The sequence below is a fragment of the Lactuca virosa genome, chromosome 6, assembly GCF_052849685.1.
Source record: "Lactuca virosa cultivar CGN04683 chromosome 6, Lactuca_virosa_CGN04683_v6, whole genome shotgun sequence".
In the NCBI taxonomy this organism is placed as follows: domain Eukaryota; kingdom Viridiplantae; phylum Streptophyta; class Magnoliopsida; order Asterales; family Asteraceae; genus Lactuca; species Lactuca virosa.
Window position 1 is genome coordinate 20,596,055 of NC_136431.1, and position 23,610 is coordinate 20,619,664.

The 23,610-nt window shown below is 33.3% G+C and overlaps 1 protein-coding gene across 1 annotated transcript; it reads left to right on the forward strand.

Annotated features, from left to right (window-relative positions):
- Positions 1–3,442: 3,442 nt before the first annotated feature.
- LOC145121176 (short-chain dehydrogenase TIC 32 B, chloroplastic-like) lies at positions 3,443–6,565 on the forward strand. The gene is made up of 8 exons (XM_079056959.1): positions 3,443–3,794; positions 3,968–4,199; positions 4,287–4,366; positions 4,465–4,621; positions 5,105–5,186; positions 5,471–5,558; positions 5,681–5,727; positions 6,321–6,565. The coding sequence occupies exons 1-8, from the start codon at positions 3,671–3,673 to the stop codon at positions 6,519–6,521; spliced, it is 1,011 nt and encodes a 336-aa protein (XP_078913085.1). The 5' UTR covers positions 3,443–3,670; the 3' UTR covers positions 6,522–6,565.
- Positions 6,566–23,610: the final 17,045 nt, after the last annotated feature.

A 23,610-nucleotide genomic window follows, 5' to 3' on the forward strand; every position in this document is an offset into this window, starting at 1 on the left:
TATTGTGTTATTTTTTTGTTTGAATTATCCCATGTTATTCTTTTGTTGTGATTTTCGTAAAAAATATTTATTGAACAATACATAGATAGTTCGAATAAAAAAATAACACAATGATAGTCCAAACGAAAAAATAACACATGGATAGTCCGAACAAAAAAATAACATATGGATAGTCGAGACGAAAAAATAACACATAGATATTCCGAACGAAAAAATAACATATAGACAGTCCAAACGAAAAAATAACATAAGGATAGTCAGAACGAATAAAATAACATATGGATAGTCCTGATGAAAAATGTAACATAACGATAGTCGGAACGAAATATAGGGCGTCTATAAATGTCAATAATAATAATAATAATAATAATAATAATAATAATCTACTCTAATAAATAAATATCTTTTTAACGCATGTCACATTCATTCATTTTGTCATATATCATTTTGTGGTTACTTTAAATTATTTTACATTCCACATGTCATTATATTGTCTTTTTTTTAATTAAATTTTACATTGTATTTTTTTGAAACGGCAATCTAATCTACTCCTAAACTACACCTTAAATCCACCTATGTCCACGACGGGACTTGAACCCTCAACCTCAAAGAGGGAGGGCAACACCAGATACGGCTTAGCCCTTTGGTCATTGTATTTTAATGTAATAAGTACAATGATTAGAATTTCATATTTAAATTATCTTTTAAATAAACTCATTTAATACATGAGTCTTGACCTAGTAAATTATAAAAAAAAAAAGACAACAAAAAGAAAATAAAATATTTTAATATGATTGATATTAAGGTAATTAGAAGGTAATTAGAGATTTTGGGGAGACATGGAATTAGTAATGGGGTACATCTTATTAAATTAATAGTGAATTTGTTAATTGAATGCATCGAGCAATTCGCCGGTTGGATTGGAAGGAAGGACGAATCTTTGACTTCCCTCGAAGTCAAAATCTACCTTCATATATTCAAAAATCAATTAATTGTTTATGTAATAACATTTAGAAAACAAAAGTAATAACGGAATAAATAAATAGAGATACAATTAACCAGAAAAATTGGAAGATATATATAAAAGAGAAAATTACAAATTTAGCCAAATACATTAATTACTTTGTAGAAAATAGCAAAAAAAAACTCAAATTACAAAAATAGCCCTTAAAATCGCAGATGGATTAAACTCATCTGCGATTTTGCCTTTCCATCTGCGATTTTGTGAAGTCCATCCGCAATTTCGTGGGATCTAGGATAAAAACATTTTTTTTCTTCATTTTTCACTCTCTTTCTTGAAGAAACTCTCTCTCTCTCTCTCTCTACGATTTCCTTAGAGCTATTATCGATGATATCATGGACGATTTCCTTAGAGATGCTTTAAACAAAATTTCCAAAAAAATAACAACAAAAATGATAATTTATTGAAAAAGTTTATATATAATAAGGTTGTTTTGTAGTTAAACCTATCAATTTCATAGTCAAAATTTAAAAAAAAAAAAAAAACCGAAAAAACGAAAAAAAAAATCGCAAAATCGCAGTTCTAAAGGAGAGGAAATCGCAGATGGACATAGTCCATCTGTGATTTTAGACTGAAAAATGGGTATATATACAGCGAAAAAAAAAAACCAACTGCGAACGTACAAGTGGCTAAAGCACGTCTGTGCTTTAGCCACTTGTACCTTCGCAGATGGCATGGCGAAATCGCAGATGGATTATACCCATCTGCGATTTTAGTGACTAAAAATGCAATTTTGTTTTTTTTTTGGCTATTTTCCACAAAGTAATTAGTGTATTTGGCTAAATTTGCAATTTTCTCTATATAAAATATACATATCTCAAAGCTATCACAAAATTGAACAATGTCGTAATTTTATATCGTGGACAACACAATTGAACGTTTTTTTACTATAAGTTCAAAATTATATGAAGATCTAACATTAAAATTAGCATTTGATTGGAAGTTTTGATTTAATTAATCAAAGAGTAATTGTTTGTTGTTAATTAGTAAAATTTAGTTTATATTGCCATTTACAGAAATATGATAAACTAATTTTGGGCTTTCAAATGTACAAAATGATTGCCAAAAGATTTAGATTAAAGGTTGTTGCATTTTAAAAGGTAAATCGAAGTTATACTCGTAACTTTAAGAAAGAAAAAATTACAAATGACTAACAAGTTATTTTATTTATTTATTTTAATCGTTCAATTTATTTTGACTATCTGTTAGATAATTAACGTTACAAAATATTCTCAATTTGGCACTTTTAAGTTTTAAACGACTATAGCATTTTATCTGGCTTATGTGGTGCTTTTTAAATAATTTATATTAAAAGTTGGTTAGAATAATCGAGCTATAGCCCTTATCTGAATTGTTACCCTCTACTTTTTAATTAATTCTAACCTAATTTTTTGGAAACGGCAAATGAATTAACGGAGCCTACACGTACTTTTAAACGTGCATCCCAGGTCGAGCTCCGCAAAACGGGCAAACCCAGCCCCTGATGGGATTTCCAGGGAAAATTCCCCCACAATGAGCACTTAAAGAGGATTTATGGAATCCCAAAGATTCGAACATCCAACCTCACCCCACTGTGGGTTATAAACCCGGTACATCACTACCAGCTAGGCTGGAGATCATTTGTGTAATTCTAACCTAATTGAAGTAACAAACTAAAATGCCAAGTCATATGTAATATTATTTTAATCCAAATTCTTAAAAAAATATCACTTACACAGGTTAAGACTATATCTAGCTAAAGAGACTAAAATGAAATCTAAAATTAGACAAAACTAATAATAAACAAATAGAATAATTCGTTGATCATTTATAACAACTTTTCTTATTATTTTAATCCAAATTCTTAAAAAAATATCATTTACACAGGTTAAGACTATATCTAGCTAAAGAGACTAAAATGAAATCTAAAATTAGACAAAAACTAATAATAAACAAATAGAATAATTCGTTGATCATTTATAACAACTTTTCTTAAAATTTAACCGGTATTATTTATGATACTTAGTTAAAATAACTAAGAAGATACGATTTTAGAAAGTGTATTACATATTGACAAAAATTAATTCAATAATTAGAATGGACAAATGTGGTTATTTTCAACATTTTCTTTTCAAAAATTTGTAATTAAAATAAAGTATTCAAATATGGATGATTATATATAATAATCCGTTTTCTTGCAATAGCTTATCGATCTTCTTTTTTAATTATCATCATTTCCGTTAAAAATGTAAACATATTATGAAATTAGCAAGCACTCAACTATTATGACATCACCTTTTGTACAACATCAAAACAAGTAAACATATCATGACAAAACCTTGGGCATTATATTGATTTCTATATTACTTTCTTTTTTAATCGGATATTTTGAATTAAAGTCTATATTAAATATATTAATCACAAGACAAATATGCAATTCTCTCTCTCTCTCTCTCTCTCTCTCTCTCTCTCTCTCTCAGCAGGACCATCTCATCTTCTTCCTCCGATTCCGATACCTTCTGCCATATTCACCGGCCCCCACTACCCCTATCTTCTCCTCTCTACCAAGCATCAAACCGCAAAATTTCAAATCATCTGTCTGTGGTGTGGTGTCTAGTCTACGCTATACAGCTGCAGCCCACTCTCAATTCACAGTCGACAAATTAAAAAATGATTGAGATGATTAAGTATCTGATCGGCTACGCCGGAGCTAGCGGTTACGGTTCCAAATCCACCGCCGAGCAAGTCACCGATAACTGCGATCGTTTATGCTCTTGCACCGCCATCATCACAGGTAATAATCATGACCTACAAATCTATAATCGTATTGATATTCATGCACATGCATAGTCATCATTGTCGTATTATCAGTGGAGAGATGCAAAATCCTTTTCGTTTTTTTTTTTTTTTTAATCTGGTCTTATTTTTTGGTTTGTTTATTTGAATTTGTCAATTTGATCTAATCAGGTGCGACGTCCGGGATCGGAGCTGAGACGGCTCGTGTCCTGGCTAAGGGCGGTGCTCGTCTGATCATGCCTGCTCGGAATCTAAAGGCCGCCGAGGAGAATAAGGCTCGTATCTTGTCGGAGTTTCCTGATTCGGAGATTATTGTTATCACTCTTGATCTTAGCTCGCTTCATTCCGTCAGGAGTTTTGTTTCTGATTTTGAAGCTCTTAATCTTCCGCTTAATCTCCTCATGTAAAATGATCGATCATTACTTCCTTCAGTTTCAGTTATTAATTTCTCACACTGAGTCATGAATGAATATATTCTTAATTATCACAGTAACAACGCCGGAAAATTTTCTCAGAATCACTGTATATCGGAAGACGGGATGGAGATGACGTTTGCAACGAATTATCTAGGTTAGTTTTCTGCAAAATAACAATAATCACTTATCAGTATGCACAGTGAAAGTGTGATTATTTTATGTGTACATATTGATTGTTTTAATTTGAATTAGGTCATTTTTTGTTAACGGAACTGTTGATGAAGAATATGATAGAGACGGCAAACATAACCGGCATACAAGGTCGTATCGTGAACGTATCTTCCGGCATCCATACCTGGTTTTCCGGCGACTTGATTCGTTCTCTTGGTCGAATCACTCGAGATAAAAGGTACTGATTCGGAAGTTATTTAAAATCACACAAATCGAATCGAGCTCTGGGAAAATCGAGAAGAAAACGATTAACTCTAAACGGGATATTTATCTACTTAATGCCCAGATTTTGTCTACTTTTGTTTGATTGCAGACGATTCTCAAATATTCTTGGCAAATTCCACGCTTTAATTGCTGCGTTCCACATAAATTGTTGAGATTTCTTGGAGAAAGAAACAAAAAAGCATCTAGAAACAAAACGATCGATCTCACAAAGAAACAAAAAATACCTAATTGTGTTGACAATGATTCTCAAACTCAAAATCAATTGTTTTAATGTTATTAATTAGTTGGAAAGTATAATTCATATTCACGATCGTATAGATTCGAATGCAATTACCTTGTAATTGAATATTGAATTAATCAACCAGTTATGCATATGAGATTATATATAATATTGGTTTTGACTTGTTCTCTGCATATTTGTCTCTTGTGTATGCAGTCAGTACGATGCAACACGTGCATATGCAATCTCGAAGCTCGCTAACGTTTTGCATACCAAGGAACTTGCTCGGAGACTCAAGGTATCATTACATGATCATGATGATTATATATATTTCCAATTGAAGAATATAAAATTATTTTACTGATTAAAAGACGAAACTTGTTCTTTTCTATTTCTTCTTCTTCTTCTTCCTGCTGGACATAAACATCACATCACGTGTGTTCCTATGTTTCTATATGTTATCTTGTTCGAACCATCTCTCATCTTTTTCATATCTTTTCCATGTAAATCACATTAAAAATTTCTTGTTAAGATCTTGTATGAAGATTACAAAATCTCATTTCTATTTTACTTTTTAATTAGCAAATGGAGGCGAACGTGACTGTAAACTGTGTGCATCCTGGGATCGTGAGAACGGAGCTAACAAGAGATCACAAAGGCTTTGTAACAGGTAACTTATAAGATTAAATTAGCAAATAAAACAACAAACTAATTAATTCTGAAGTGGTGTAAAGTTTGATAAATCTTCTATTTTTGTTACTTTATAATTAATATGAATTCTTAAACATGCAGATCTCGTATTTTTTCTGGCTTCAAAGCTGTTAAAAACCATTCCTCAGGTAATATATATATCTTGCACATCCATCTATAGAAATATATAACTGCAACTCGATCTATTATTATATACATGTGTATATATGTATAAAAAACTGTTTCACTTAGGTTTAAATACGTTTTTTTATAAAATGAAAAATTAATGCAACCAGTTTCAGTTCGGTTTAATTAAATACATTTTTTTTTCTAAAAAGAAAAATCAACCTAACCAATTTTATTTCAGTTATAAATATATTTTTTAGTTTTTAAAAAAGAAAAAGAAAAATCAATCTTCTTTAAGGAATAGAACATATTTTATGCAATCATTGGTAATTAGCATGACAATAGATTTATGAAAACCCCAACAAAATGTTAACTTTTATTTAGTACGTACACACTTACAAAGTATACAAACATAACGTATTTTGTCTATTTTGATAAAAATGGTAATTCCGTAGCGATTTTACGCAAATTGTCATTAATAGAAAACCTATTAATTAAGCATTATTAAAAAGTTAGTTTATGCTGGTTAATTTCGATTAATTTGTGGTTGATTTTAGTTATATAGTTTATAATGACTGATTTGGCATGCATGAATAATTTTGTAATTAATATACAGGCGGCGGCGACCACATGCTATGTTGCAACTGACCCAAGACTGAGAAATGTGAGCGGAAAATACTTTGTAGACTGCAACGAAGCTTCACCATCAAAACTAGCATGCGATCCAGAGGAAGGTGCTCGGCTATGGTCTTTCTCTAAAATCATGGTCTCTAGGGAACCCAGATCAGATTTTTCCACTTTCCATGGATTATATTAATTATTTAATTAATTAAACACATATATACTATATATATATATATATATATATATATATATATATATATATATATATATATATATAATACTACATGTTATAATAGCATCAAGATTAAAACAAGATCTAGATACTCAATGGATTATATATATATATATATATATATATATATATATATATATATATATATATATATATATATATATATATATATTATATCTATCAAATTAAAAAATATACAGATACTCTAGGAACATGTTATGGTTAGTTACAACATATACTCTAAAGAAATTATAACAAAAACAAGAGCTGGCAGTTTTATAAATATATATATACATTAGTCATGTGAAGACAGTTGATTGCGAAGGCATATATATACACACACAGAGTTTTTAATTTGGAAAAATCATAGACATGGTATTTTTCCAAGTTAAATACTATGTTATTTTTTTATTAATATATATATGGTAGTTGTTGAATATTAAACGAAAAATATGTGTAAACATAGGAAGTGTAGATGAAAAGATGGTGGTTTCTTTTTTATAATTGATGTAATGTTTCACGTTTTGTGTTGATATTTGATGGTAATAGTTTCGGACTTTTTTGAAATTTGGAATGAAGGTTCTTTTGTATAATATTCGTTGTTTAACATATGTTATATTATATGAGTACGTCGAAAATCAATTAATTAAGGGGACATTCAGTGCATTCAATTGGCCAGAAGAAAATGGAATAAAATCAATGATGAAATTAGATAGTTTTAAATTTTTGTTTGTATTAATTTCTTTAATAGTATTTTTACAAAAAAAAAAAAAAAAAAAAATCAGTTTTTTAGATTTAAAAAAAAAATAAAGTTAAAATTTGACATGATTATGAGTTTAAAATTTTTATTTTAAACAAAAGTTAATTTGATTAGTTTTTTTTAAGAGTTTTTTCTTCTGTGTTTTATATTATTTTATATTTTTCAACTATTTTTTACAACATTTTCCACAAATAAAACTTACATACAACTTTATGTTTTCAACTTCCTAACTAGTTTGTCAAATATACTATAAAGTTTTCATTTTAAACAAAAAATCTTAATTTACAAATGTATTCTGTAAGTACCCCAAAATTGTTTCGTATACCCCCTTGTGAGTAAAATAATGTGTGTATCTTTGACAATGAGTAAATTACACGAATCGTCTCTCATGCGGGTGTCAAAATGCACGTTTAGTCATTATTTTCAAATTTTAACTCGGATCATCCCTCGTTTGTTTTAAACGTGCACGTTTCATCCTTGCCGACCTAAAATGATTATTCTGCCCTTTCTCATCTCTTTTTTAGTTTCTTTTTAATTTGTTAATTATTTTTAATATAAAAAAACAAAAAGAAAAGAAATATGCACCACACACACTTTGACACCGGCTTTTCCCATCCCCATTCTTTTGTTTTTTCGTTTGTTTGGTTGTTTGCATCTGGGATATCAGTCCGGCATCACCACAACCATTTGCCACCACCACCACCACCCTCTAGCCCCATAATCTGCCCCCAATAACCCCAAATAGGTAGACATAAGATGTTTGTTTTTTATGCATTCCCACAAAATTAAACATTTCACAAGTTTTGTTTAGTTTTTACACAATCACACACAACAGTTCAAGAAATCGAATCACCCACCAAAATCAATCTCTAAAATCGAATCCCCTACCAAAATTCCCCAGTGAAAACGAATCCAATCTCGTTTTCGTTTTCAATTGGATAAAGTAACAGAACTATAATGTGATTTTGTGAGGGGATTTACGTTGTTAGAAGCCTGAACCAAAGACATGTTGACTCTTCACATAAAGCAGAGATGGAAGAAAAATCAGAGGGTCCTGTTGACTGCTTCCTCCACCCTCCTTTTCCCTACCTTGTTCTGTAGAACTACTAAACCACCACCAATTCCACCGCATGTGACAGTGGTTATGAATGCAGTTGTTGTGGTCCGGGGTTGGAGAGGTTGCTCTTAGCTGGCTACAACATTGAAGTGAGGGTTTCCTCTTAACATCAAGGGTTCGATGATGGGGAAGGAGACAGAAATAGAAAAGAGATAGAGATAGAAAGATAATGATCTTATAGAGAAATATGCACTCCGGCAGCCACTCAAAACCCTAACCGCCGTCGACTTTCCTCTTTCTCCAGCAACACCACCATATTCCTATTCTGACACCACTCATCACCTCTAGGTCACAATTTGTAACCAGATTCGGACCACAGATCAAAATCGATGCTAAGATCCACAATAGAAATCATCCACAACCCTTTGTAACCATGTCGTCGGAGGAAGATGAAGTCGGTGAGGCGATGTTCGTCGGAGGAAGATGAAGTCGGTGAAGTGTTGGTCGGGTTCGGTGACCGGGAAACAAAGAAGGTAGAAGGAAGGTGGAAGGGAAGGGGGAAAGTGAACGAAGAGGGGTGGGTTGGGTATTTAATTTCTTTTTCTTTTTTTTAATATAAAATAATTTATATTTAAATAAAAAAATAAAATATTAAGGGCAATATAGTCATTTTATGGTTGCCAAAGGATACAATGTGTAAATTTAAAATAACAAAGGACGAAGCGTGTAAGTTTTGAAATAATAAGGGACAGTCTGAGTTAATTTCTAAAAGTAGGGACTGAACGTGCATTTTGGTACCTACACAAGGGACGATTTGTGTAATTTACTCCTTTGACAATTTTTGTAAGTAAATGAAGTATGTATAATAACACCTTTAAAAGCTATTTCAGAGTAACTTTTGATAACTTTTAGCTTTTAGGTTTTATCATTATTGTAAGTTTATCCGTTAAACATGACACTCGAAGGATTCCATAAAACTAAAATGTGTCAGTTTGACAACTAAACAAACTATGGAATACAATCTTGAATTCTTGTTATATTAGAATCCACAACCCAAACATGCCTTAATATTACGTTATAAGTTCAAATCCTACATATGTTTTTTGGCTGGAAGACTTAATGTTAAACGAGTTAATGTGTAAAGGAACTATTTGCATGGATTTTATGACAAATTAATTGTCAAACAATTGGTTTCTATTACACATGCATTGTCTTAAGTAAGTTCTATATATTTGTATAAAAACTCTTGATAACTTAGTTTATATTGCTTTCGTTGTTCTTAATTTACATGTTTTTGGATTAAGTTTCCGTTTCTTGTAATATCAAGAAAATGTCTTGGTTTTTAGACTATAGAAATGTACCCTTAATTATGTAAATTTGCTAATAAACAATATATTGGTTTGAGGAAACTAGAAAGAGAGAATGTAAGGGAAGACCCAACAACACATTTGAAAATGTAATTCCCTGGTTCAAGCATTATTAGTTCATTGTTTTTGTGATGATTCTAAACCACATAAATGGTGTCAAATTAGAAAATGAAAAGGAAAAAAGATTGGCATTCAGCTCGTGATTCCATATTAGTGGATTGGGCCATAGCAATGAAAAGGATCTTACAAAAAAGGCCCCAAACAATAACTTGAATCATCACCTCAACTCCTCAACCTTCATAAATGATTTATTTTGTCCTTTTCAAATATTTATTATCGACATATCATTGTTATGATCGTATTTTTTTTGTTTAGTTGCAATCAGTTTGTATCAACAGTAGCTAAAATAACCAACACACGTTCCATCAATCGTCCTAATTCCTATCGATCCGGTTTTGTGTTTGAATCTTCACTTAACCGAAATTTTAAAACTACAAAAAAAACTTTTATGTATATGTAAAGATCAAAACGTAATAATGAATCAAAGGAACACCGGATTTATAGTGGAAAACCCCGTAATCGGGATAAAACTACTTTGAATTAACACTATATTAATAATTAATCTCAATATTGAAAAGGGTTACAAAGGCTTTATGTTGGTGTAGAACGGGAATGAAAAGGATATTCAGAAAAATACGATCTAATATCTTATATCTTATATATAAGAATAAATAAAAGAGTCATAATCTAACTCTACTATGAGAGCAAGGAAAACGGCAGCCTTGATGAACAAGGAAGCTTGACAGCTTGCCACACTCTTTAGCGACAGTTTCCGGAATGTCACCAAACTGAAAAAATCTCATGCATGCTTTGATTCGGATGATATTCAACAGTATCCGTCCTTTTTAAATATTTATTATCAACAATATCATTATTATGATCGTAATTTTTTTTTTGTTCAGTTGTAATCAATTTGCATCAATATATAGTAGCTAAAATAACCAACACATGTTCCATCAATCGTTCAATCGATCCAGTTTTACATTTGAATCTTCGTTTAACCGAAATTTAAAACTAAAATAAACTTTAATTTATAGCTTAGAAAAACTAAATGCATATTTTGATTTTAGTTTTAGACCAACGATGAATGATATTAAGTTGAAAACATGGATTCCAATTTGAGATCTAAACCAACCATAAAAACAAATTTGATATTTTGGGTTCTAACTTTTTTCTTAAACTGCAAAAGATTATAATAAAAAATTAAGAAAATATTAGAATAAACAATACAATAAGGATAAAGCTAGAGCTGAATGTTGAAGTCGTCCTAACTCAATTAAGTTGATGTCACCCACATACTCGTAAGAATAACAACCTAGATCCAAAACTTTCCTCTGAAGACCACCAACATTGGCATGTTCCGGCTAATTGAACAAATCGGCCATCATAGGAAAATAGGGAAAAGCAAGATCCGACCACAAAACAACACGTTTCCGAATTCAAATAGCCAAATGACAAAGGAGAAAAAGGTGTTTCGTAATTTCAACAAGACAGTCACATAAGGGCAAATAAATGAATTGACATCCCTTTTGTATAGATTATCTCTTGTAGGCTTGTAGCCAACCTTTCAAAATTAATCATTCCAACTAAAACGTTCATTTTATTGGGGACTAAAGTGTTTCGTTTAGTAGGAGTATCTAAAACCACCAAATAGCCACGGTAAAAAAACGTCTCTTAGAAAAAAAATAAAATAAATAAATAAGTCTCATGTTAATCCTAACGCCCACATCCATCGATCCTTTTGACCAGACACAAAATTAGAGTTAATAATCAATTTTAACTTAGGCCTTCCGGTATAGCAACGACGAAGAGGCACGTGGTCTATGTGGCCACGAACGTTGTCCGTTCACACCACCCCGACCTATCGTGGTAGGGCGTTTTCGTGGTGGGGAAGACGCAAGACAACGACCAATGTGAGAGAGGGTATCTCTCAGCCTTCTCTCTCTCTCTCTCTCTCTCTCTCTCTCTCTCTCTCTCTCTCTCTCTCTCTCTCTCTCTCGGCGTACAGATCTGTTTTCCTTAGGCCCCGCGTGTCTCCGGGCCCCGCCCGCTAACATATACTAGCGTACAACCATATCACAATACATAACTAACATACTCTACTGGATTACTGTGCTAAAGCCTCGCCTATCTTGGGTCTCGCCCCTGTCCTGCTACTGATGAATCATGGAACCCCGTCCACGCTCCTACTGATGGTGAGATACGGGCCCAGCCAACACTCACTCTTTTCCTAACTTGGGCCTCGCCCCTGCTCTGCTGCTAATGAGATATGGAACACCGTCCACACTCTGCTATTGGTGAGATACGGGACCTCGCCCACACTCACCTCCCTACCAGGCACATACAAGTATCACACAGACAACAAGTATACTCTATCATGCAAACCATTCCTTGGGCACCCGCCCGACATTGGACCTTGGTCCTGAATATCATGCTAGTAAACAGTGCCTAGGGCTAACCCTCGGGTCTGCCTACTCACAAATACATGGGCCGGCATTGTGGCCGTAGACCCATTCACACAAAGGGAAACTCACCTCAAACTGCTGAAGCTGCTGATAACCCTCTGGCTGCTGTCCGACAACTCTCTGAACCGCTGCTCCTCTAGCTCCCCGAGCTACCAATACCAACAATAACAATTAGCCTAACTGTCCTCCAGAAGTCAACTAGGTCAACTCTGGTCAAGGTCCTTCTCAAGGTCAAAGTCAACTGTCAGAGTCAACTTCCAGTTGACTCGACTCGCCGAGTTGTTCTACCAACTCGTCGAGTCCTTATTCCTCAAATTCCAAAACAACCCCGACTCCACACGTCGAGTCTAGCAACAACTCAACGAGTCCTCCTTCAACCATATACTCAGGACTAACTTCAACCGACTCGCCGAGTTCATCCTTGAACTCGTCGAGTTCATCACCATCCCATGAATGTCTAGACCATGACTCGCCGAGTTGTATGAACAACTCGCCGAGTCTGCCTTCACAACTAAGGAGATTGCCCCGGACTCGCCGAGTTCGTCCTTGAACTCGTCGAGTACGATGATCATCAAGACCATTATGGACTCAGGCTGGCTGAGTCCCTAACCAACTCAACTCACACCCTTAGCAGAAGGGTTTCGGGGCAAGAATTGGTCCGACTCGCCGAGTCCCTCTATGTCCAACCCTATTCAGACAATTTTAGACAAGCTCAATACATCCAAAATCCAGATCTAGCCTCTAGGGGTCAGGATATCACACAAAGTCACCACCTTTACACCCATGCATGGCTCTTTTTGCTCAAAAGGCCAAAACAACCCCTTAAACCTTGCATGGGGAGTCCTAGGGGCATAAAGCTCCCACCTTTATGCTTTCCCTTCTCTAAACACCTCTAAATCTGAAAGGATCCAGCCTGGGGACGTCCAAATCCCACAAAGCATCAATCTTGGTCCAATATTTCATAAAGAGGGACATGAAGAGATCTACCAAATAACAAGGCAAGGAAGGAACTTGATTACCAAAATGAGCAGCAAATGAGATGAATCTTCTGGATCCACAACCTTCCTCTTGAACCCTCAACTCCTCCTTCTTCCTCTAGACTCCAAGAACACTCAAAATCCTTCAATAATGGCTCACACACTCAAAGAGAGCATTAGGGTTTCGTGGGATAGCTTCTGGACAATGGGGGCTACAAATGAGGTTGATAGAAAGAGAATGAGATGCTTAAATAGGATACCAAGTACGGAAATTAGGGTTTCCCAACCCAGACTAGACTCGCCGATGAGTCGGTCACTTACTCTTCCATCCGGATCCCGCTTCGACTCGTCGAGTTCTTCCTTAGACTCGACGATTTGACCCCTTTGACTTAGGGTTTTCCTTTCCTTTCTTGGCCTTTCTGATTCTGGGTGTTACAGGTTTGCTAGGGTTCTTGATGTTCATAGTTTATTGTTATCAATAGAGAAAGCATAGATCCAAATAGGTTGCATGTGAACTTAACAGTTAAGTATGTTTCCGCCTCATGCATAGATTTATAACCTATAAAACCCATCAGGTACTTGTAACATTGGTGCTTCAAAAGCTTATAACATGGTGAGTAGTTTGAAGGGTAGCTATGATTCTAGATGAGGGACTACAGTCGACTACAAAAAATTTCAAAAATATTTAAATTGTAATGTTGGTGTCAAAGGTTCCAAATGGTTGTAGATATAATGAAAAACAAAAATTGCACTTCTTAAATTTCTCATTTGAGGTCCAAACTGATCTTTTTGATGATAATCTTACTAGACTTTTTTGGGTTGATGATACTTTGAAATCTAATTATAAAGAATTTGGAGATATAGTATCTTTTGATGTTACTTATCAAACAAAAGAGTAATTCATAATCCTTATTATCAGTAATATTGTTTAATTATTATTAGGGAAAATTTCATACATGTCCTTGAAAACATTAAGAATTACGTATATATCTTTCCAAAGTTCATAATTACACACACACACACACACACACATATATATATATATATATATATATATATATATATATATATATATATATATATACTTATTAACCTACTAAACTCACATTTATATCTAAATTTATAATTTAATGAGTTATAAATCAATTTAATACCATAAACTATATTTATAAATCAAACTAAAAGATGATTGTACTAAAATACCCTTTACAAATTGTTAAGAAATGGACATAAATGCATTTAATAAGGATTAAACCTAACTAAATGTGGGAAAAATCCATCCACATGAATACATAATATGTGATACAAAACCCTCCAATATCAACGTGAAGAACTACTGCCATAAACATCTTTATTGCAACCACATCAAATTTAAGATGGAAAATAATATATGAACCACCAAATGTGTACTTAGAATGAAAATAGGGACTTAATTGACCATCCAATCTCTCACTTGCATCCATCACTTGTTTTCTTGCTTCTGTAAGTCAACATCAAGAAGAAAATCATAGAAAAAATTCAAACATTTAGCCAACAATATTTCTTCTAAATTTTATGTAAGACAAGTGGGTGAAACCAAATAGAAGAGTTTGTTCATTTGAATTTGTGGTTTTAAGCCAAACCAAGACTCTAGTTCCTTCTCTATGGAACAGGTAAATGATTGGCCAAATCTAAACATGTAAACGCCACCATGACTCTAGTTCTTCAAAAAAATATTGTAAATTTAATCAAACTTGAATCTTCAATAATAAGCAATCTATGCACGTTAGCTTATTAACATAAAATCCCTAATTTATAATTCAATCAACACATACGAAATTAGACATGAATTCAACACCTAATTATACTTGAAATTGAGGCTTGATGTTCCCACATACTTGAAACTGAGGATTGACACTTCAATTGATGGCCATCAGTGATAAGAGGAAGTGGGGGATGAGTAGGTGACGATTTTTCTATCGTGAACGAGGGAGGGAGAACCAATGTCGTAATGGTTAGGATTGATCGGCACATTGTTTTTCTGAAGTAGCAGGGCATGAAGGACGACATTGTGGCTTGCGGGTGGTGGTAGCCGGTAGAGGGCTAAGAGAGAAGAAGGTGAGTCCGTGAGGGAGATCGGAAGAAAGGAGGGACAGATGAACTCGGTTTTTTGGAGAGGAGAGAGGTGGTTCTTGGATGGATGATCACGAGGGAATTGATTTTGCCCGGATTAACGATTTCTAGAAAAAAGAAAAGGATTTAATTTTGATATAATATGCAAAGGGTATTTTGGTAAATTTATTTGTATTTATGATTTAAAAAATATTTTTTGATATTAAATTGATTTATATCTCATTAAATTATAAGATTAGATATAAATGTGAGTTTAATATGTTAAGAATGATATATATGTAATTACGAATTTTAAAAGGATATAGGCGTAATACTTAATGTTTGCAAGGATATATGTAAAATTTTCCCTTATTCTATTTCAAAAACTATAATTTTCATGTGAATTTTTAAATATTGTTGTCAGGGAGTCTATGGTATTTGTTCTATTTACAGGAGTTGACCGCCACAAGCGTTGTGTTACTTTGTAGTTGGTTTACTAGCTCGTGAGACAGAAGATGCATATGTGTGGTTGCTTGAAGAGTTTCGTAAAGCATTTTTCAAGCAACCCATGATGATTGTAACAGATCATGTTCATCAATGAAGAAGACTATTAGTTTTTTTCCCGGATCGAAGCATAGACTCTACATGTGGCACGTCACTCAAAAACTTGAGAAAATGTACATACTTGTTCATTATTATATTTCTAATTTATAAAATTCACATGTTAATGTTTGTCTGTCTATTTTATTTCTTTAAAGATTCAACTATTAATAGTGTATACAAAATTTTCTTGTGAATTTATGTTCTTTCTGTGTATATGAATCACATTTTAATATCATACAATTATGCTTTTTTTAATTCAAATGTTATTTTAAAGTGATTTGAACCTGTATATTGATGTTTATGTGTTTATTTCCTATGGATGTTTATAACCATCTAGATTCCTAAAGATTTTCCTTTGTATACATGATTCACATATTAATGTTTATGTAATTATGTTGTTTTTTCTAGATTCAACTGTTAGTTTTAAGTTATTTCAACCTGTATATTGATGCTTATGTGTTTCTTTTTTTAGATTACTATCGATGTTTATAACCATCCATACTTCAAAAAGACTTTTTTTCGATATTGTATGGAATGTTCAATTTCTCCACAATAATTTAAAGTAACTGGTCAACAATGTTAGAAAAAATTGATCTCAAAGAAGATGGCTGGTTAAAGTCTATGTTTAAAATAAGGGATTTATGGATTCCAACTTATATGAGAGATCTTGAACTTTCTGGTTTGATACGATCTACTTCATAATCAGAGAGCATAAATTATGCGTTCTCACATTTTTTTGCATCCTAAATCAAATTTAGTGAAGTTCATGGTGTCATTTGACAGTGCAATAGAGAAGCAAAGACATCATCGGTCTTTATTATATTATCTGTAACGTCCCAAATTTCAAACCAAAATTTTCATTTTAAAATCAAAGGAAACCATGTCATTCATTCATAAAAGGAAATATTCATTTGTTTTTAAAGTATAACTCAGAGTATTAATATCATAATGCAGAACATCTTGAAAATATAATAGTAGATGCGATGCAATCACGATGTGCTCTTCCCGAACTGCCAAAAAGACCTGCAACATTTAAATTTAAAATTGTAAGCACAAAACTTTGTGAGTTCCCCTAACTACCACATACCATACATAACATTGCGGGTCATTTTCAACCCTAAATAGATGATATGGACCAAATCATAGTCTTACTTCCTGTCAGGGGCCAAATCATGGTCTTTACTTGTACAAGTGTCAGGGGCCACATCGTGGTCTTCCATATAATTGTCAGGGGCCAAACCCTGGTCTTCTATACAACTGCGAGGGGCCAGATCTTGGTTATCCATACAATTTTAGGGGCCAGATCTTAGTCTTCCATACAAGTATCACAAAGACAACTAGCATCCTACGTAGTATAGTGAGAAGACTCACATAAGCTACTCAATAGGAGCTAAATAGCTACTTCAGCAACATAACAACTATTGCAAGCTACCTAATTCCAAACCAAAATCATTCCTTAGCCAAATATTCAATTCTACCCAAGTATGACCAAAATTCAAAATGGTTAAAAGTCAATCAATCAAATTCAACTCAATGGACCACCAAGTCGTGGTGAACTCTTGGCCTCTATATAGCCAAGTCAGGACAAAATAGTCTAGAGACAGAGAACAACCACGTCGTGGTCTCTGGCAGAATGTCATTTTCTTCATTAAAAGATAAATCCCTAAAGACCAAGGCTTATACCATCATATCTGGTACACATTAGCTTCATAATAGATAAAGTTTCCAACTTTATCCATTAGGATGGTCCAAGCAACCAATATCTAGACTTTAAGTCTCAAAGACACCAAGAATGCATCTTTCTCAACTTAATCCATTAAGTCAAAGTCTCCAACCTTCATATCTGAATCAACATGATGTTTAGATGGATAAAGTTTCCAACTTTATCCATAATAATGCCATAAACATTCAAGATTTAAACTTTAATATACCAAAATGACCTAAAGGACCAAGATAACTTGCATGGCTTAAAGGGAAGACAAAAGTTCCTAACTTTCCTAGTCCATGAAGTCCAAAAAGCATTCCAAACTGATCAAAAGATGTTAGAGTCCACTCAAATCCAATATCACCCATAAAATGGACCAAAGGTGTCAAAAACCACAAATAACAAGATCTAAGGAACTAATGAGCAAAATATGAACTTTATACTCACAATAGTCCAGAAATGGAGTGAATTTTATGGATTTAAACTTAAAACAACATTCCTTGCAACCAAAATAACTTTCATGATATTCAAGTTTCATCAAAACACCACCAAAGTACCCAAAAGAGGAGAGAGGATAGGGGAGGAGCTCAAATCATGAAGAGAGGTTAAGATTTGCTAAAAAGAGGCTTTCTTGGTGTAATGGAGGCTGGAAAATGACCTAAAACAAGGGGTTGAATCCCTTAATACGAGACAAACCATAGTTTAATGTGCTTGGGCTGCACAACGCTCCATGTGACATCCCCATTTTCACGGCCAGAAAAGACCGATTTTGTTCATGCTTTATAAAAATCAGAGTACTTCTTTTAATAAAAATCTTGCGGAATTTGTTCCTAGAAAAACATGATAAATACGTTATCAATGCATTTCCGAATAAATGTATTTTTATTCATTTTAAAACATTTGGGATGTCATTGTTAATACAGAAACATAAGCATAAACAGAACTTACATTCATTTACACTAGTGATCTACATCTCTTTTAAATCTCTCAGTGTAATGTAACTTCATATCGACACCTGTGATACAAATAAACTGAGTGGGTCAGGTTGGGAAACCTGGTGAGTACATAGGGTTTTCAACCCATAATAATATAATTATTATGTTTAAACATCAAACAATCAACCCAATTACCCATCCCCATTATCTTCTTTACTCTTAAGGATCTACCCTAAGAATCAATTATTCCTCGTTCATTCATTCCTAAGGATCGTCCTAATGAATCGGCACGAAGTTCATCGTTGTCAATGACACAGCTGTCAAGCACAGCTGCTAGTTCTATCACTTAGGCACAGCTGCCAGAATTGTGACATTCTATGTGAGGCGCAGCTACCAGTATTGTCCTTTGAGTACAACTTCTAGGGTTATCTCGTTTATTGACAGTATCGTTTTCGAGAGTCCACTCGCAATACATGTCAATGAGTTTTTAGAGTACACCGGTGAACACATCGTTCACAACACCTACAGGTTGCGAGCCTGCCAGCGTTCCACTGGACTGTCTAGAATAATCCGTGGTTGTTATCCATACTCTGCTAGATGACGGGGCCATCATTTGGGAAAGGCTTCTCACAACGTCCACCTCTCACACTCACCTTGTGGTCTATAACACCTCTCAACTCATCATCCAACTCATATTCCATATATTATATCTACGCATGTTTTACCCAACATATTCTCGTAGATATATATATATATATATATATATATATATATATATATATATATATATATATATATATATATATTAAATCATTTAAAACATGTATAAAATCGTTCATCCAGCATAGATAGCAAGTATACAGATAATATGCACACATAGCACGTAATTTATATAAAATACTTCATATCTATGTGTAAGATGAAAGTAACTATGCACTCACCTGGAATGTGGTGTCTCTGCACTTGAACAGCGCTTCGTTACTTCTTAAAACAATTTCCCTCGACAAAACCTAGTATAAATACCACTAGGGTTTAGTTTTAACGTTAACCGCGATTAATTAATAGTCTAGATATTATTATTATTATATAAGCGTTAAATAACACTCAATATAACTCATAATAATAGCCCAAATAATTATTTTAAGGACCTAATAACATTACTATAATTATTTAAAAGTTATATTAAAAATTGCGTAGGCGTAGCTCACTTACAGCGAATTTTAAAGAAAACCGGGTTTTGCTCGGAGCAGCGTTTCCGAACCGAAAGACCCTTTTTTCTCGGGACTCCGGGAGCCTCGGGGCTTCCATTAGGTGTTAGGGGTTTTTCCTAGGGTTTAGGGGTGGTTTGGGATCTTAGAGAGAGAAAAAAACTAGAGAGAGAAGTGATTTTGGTGTGAAAAATCCGGAAACCCTCGCCCCCTTTTATAGCCTGCGAGGCCTCGGATTACGCTGGGCGTAGTGCTCGGATGAGGGTGCCAGCTTCGCACCAGCTGGCTCGCACATCGGATGGATAAGAATCGAAGTACGCGGGGCGTACCCGGCCTCGGACGCGGGGCGTAATTGCGAGGCTACGTGGCGTGATCCGAAGCGAAGCCTTGGGCAACAAGCAACGGCTCAGATGCGGCCACGTCATCACCCTTCTCGCAGATTTCGCAAATTGCACATTCGACTTTAAAAATTCGTAACTTTCACATACGAACTCCGTTTTCGACGTTCTTTATATCCACGCGTAGGCGGGAACGTACTCTACAACTTTCGTTTAGACTCCGTCGGCTAATTTTGATTTATTTTAAAAGTTATATTTTTAACAGGCCGGGACAGGATTGGTCCGTTAAAAATTCATAACTTCTTCATCCGACATCCGTTTTCATCTGTCTTTTTATCGTTATGCTACTAATAACGAGATCTTTGATTCTCGTTTAGGTTGTGTCGGCTAAAAACCGCTCGATCTTATATTCGAATTTCGGGTTGTACACTGCTAAGCCGAAACTTCGAAAAATCATAACTTCCTCATACGAAGTCAGATTTGGGCGTTCTTTTTATGGACGCTCTCGGTTTAACGTATTCTACGACTTTCGTTTAGATCGCTAAGGCTAAAAGTCGCTCTATCGTAAATTCACTATTTACGTCTCCTGGTGCCGTGCTGGTTCTGCCGTAAAACTTCGACGGGTCATAACTTCTTCGTTATAACTCGGATTTCGGCGTTCTTTATATGTACGGAAACCTTGAGACATATTCTACAACTTGGTTAAGATTATTTATTCTAAATCGTTTTCGACCCCTATTATCTCTAAATCGACTAGCCCGGATCTACGGGCGTTACACTCCACGCCGTGGAGAACTCCTCACCACGTCGTGGTGAACTTGTTTTTTCCAAAATCCACTTCAGCTCCAAACAGCCATAACTTCTTCGTTTCAACTCTGTTTTTAGTGATGTTTATAGGCACACCAAGGTATTGATAAGCCTCACACTTCTATCTACTTACTTTTGACTCAATGAATATCGAACTAAATCAAGGAGTCCAAATATTGCTTTCTTATTCTACCCTTTGGCTCTAGAACGCAATTCAAGAGCTTAACTCACTTAAACAATAATATCTACGACCAATAAGGTCTAAAATTTAACCCCATGAAGCCCAAAATATTTACGTGATCATACTACGGCCCGCTATCCTGAAATTAGAAACTTCTCAAAACTGGATGTTACATTATCAGAGCACAACTACCACCCCCAAGCTAAGGACTCCTTTGCCTATTAAAAAGCATGCATTAGAAATTTATACACATAATATTTTCTTGGACATACAGAAAGAGTTATACAATTCTGTATTTTTTGCATTCAAGAATTTGTAGTTACTGAAGATGAAAGTGAAGTTTATGTTTTGAGAGATAAAAAGAAGATAAAAACGTTGATTGATAAAAAAGGGAATGAGGAAGAATATTCTGATGATTTTTATTGAATGGTATGAAATAGAGTTTCTTATTCAGATGTTTATTTGGTTATTAATGATAATTTTGTAGGTTTTATTTAGTAAAAAGGATGATACCATCGGTTGTAGTTCAGGATTTTGTCCAGGACGAAGTATTATGTCGTCATATATTTTTCATATTAAATATGAAAGAGTTTGATTAAATTCCATTAAATATGTCATCATATATTTTTCATATTAAAATGATTGTTTGATTCAAGATGTGTATGTTATTATTTGTTTGTCCATTAGCAAGATAACAAATAATGAGGATGAGTTGAATAAATTTATAAAGCTACTTTGGGAGATTAATAGTGGTATTTCTTTATGTACTTCATCAAGGGCATCTTTAAATAGATTAGTTCACATTGAGAAGAGACTTGGAGCACCAATACTTGAATTCACAACCTAGTAGGGATTAGAAACAAAGGATGGGTCGATGGTAAAAGAATCAAGAGCGCTAGAGAGAAAGCAAATGAGGGATCTAAAAAGGGTTCCAGGATGTTCAATTCACTATGAATTTTTACAAACACTTTTGAATTCATAATGTGCATCAATATTACAACATAAAAATGTAATGAGAATCAATATTTTCAATGTAACTCTTTAAGAATTCAAAATGTGAAGCACTGTTATAGAAATATGATCTCTCAAATACAGATTCACACTGTCAATTTGCATTTCATAACACAATAAATGCAAATTATACCACATTGTGAATTCACTATGTGAATCAATATTTATAGTAATATGGTCTATAATGTTGATTTTCTCTTTAATAATTCAACATGTGAAGCACCATTACAAAAATATGATCTCTTAAATACATATTCATTAAATACATATTCACAATGTAAATTTTGTATTCCATAACACAATAAATGTAAATTATACCACATTGTAAATGTTTTAACGTGTTTTATTCTCTATATCTTCATTTTTTTCATTTATACTTGTTGGTTTAACATCTTTCACATTTTGCGACAATTTCATATGAAAACAGTCAAGTAAACAAAATATATACATGAATAAACATAAGTGATAAAAAACGAGTTTCAAACTATTTCCCCCCCCTCCCCCCCCCCCCCAAAAAAAAAAAAAAAAAAAAAAAAAAAAAAAAAAAAAAAAACTATTTTTTAGAATGAACATGTTCGATCTCGAAAACCGATTGGTATTCCTTTATAGAAATTATACATGTAACCTCCGTACTATATTAATTCACAACAAGTTATCCTTCCTAATAAATAAAGAACTTTTTGTCACATGTCCTCCTCTCCTTCATTTGGACATATGACATTTTCTAGAATTTTTTAATTTTCTATTTTCCATTTGTCATTTTATTGTATTTTTCATTTTATTAAATTAAAATTCCTCATTTAATATGTAAGGTAATATATATGTAATGTATTTATTAGAAAGAGTTTATATATGTAATGTATTCAATACATTAAAGTCTCATTAATTTTAATAATTCAAAATTTTTCTCATTTTTTCATAAATTCAAACTTTTCAAATTGTTAAAATTTCATATTTTTTTTAAACAAACTCATGTAATACATGTGTCTCACACCTAGTTGTTTATAGAAAACAATTTGAATTTTTTTAGATTAATTTTATTGAAATTATTCCTTCCATATGTTGTTATTTGATGATTCACAAATAATTTTATTCTCATAATATGATTTAGATTCATATTATCATATGAATTATTCCTTCGATATTTGAATAATATAGATTCACATGAAATTAGGGTTTACATAAATTTTGTTGAAGTTCATAAAATAGTCCAGATTCATCAACGGTTAATACATTTATGGATAGAAATCTGTGTTAAATCGTTATTAATTTGTTTAAATCAATGAAAACAAAAAAAATGTCGGAATATCATTAAATGATGAAAAGTTACATTCAATGACTTACCTTCGGGATTCATGATTTTGATGAATTTCCGGCGATGATGACGGTGGTTGACTCAGTTGAATAGAGTCGTCGCAGGTGCATGGACTGTCTTTTTCGAGAAAAATGAATTGATTCACTGTGTGTTCGTAAAATGTAATTTTG

Coding starts and splice junctions, on each gene's coding strand:
- LOC145121176 (XM_079056959.1), top strand. CDS start 3,671: ATGATTGAGATGATTAAGTATCTGATCGGCTACGCCGGAGCTAGCGGT. Junction 4,367..4,464: donor GTTTGCAACGAATTATCTAG/GTTAGTTTTCTG, acceptor AATTTGAATTAG/GTCATTTTTTGTTAACGGAA. Junction 4,622..5,104: donor CGAATCACTCGAGATAAAAG/GTACTGATTCGG, acceptor TTGTGTATGCAG/TCAGTACGATGCAACACGTG.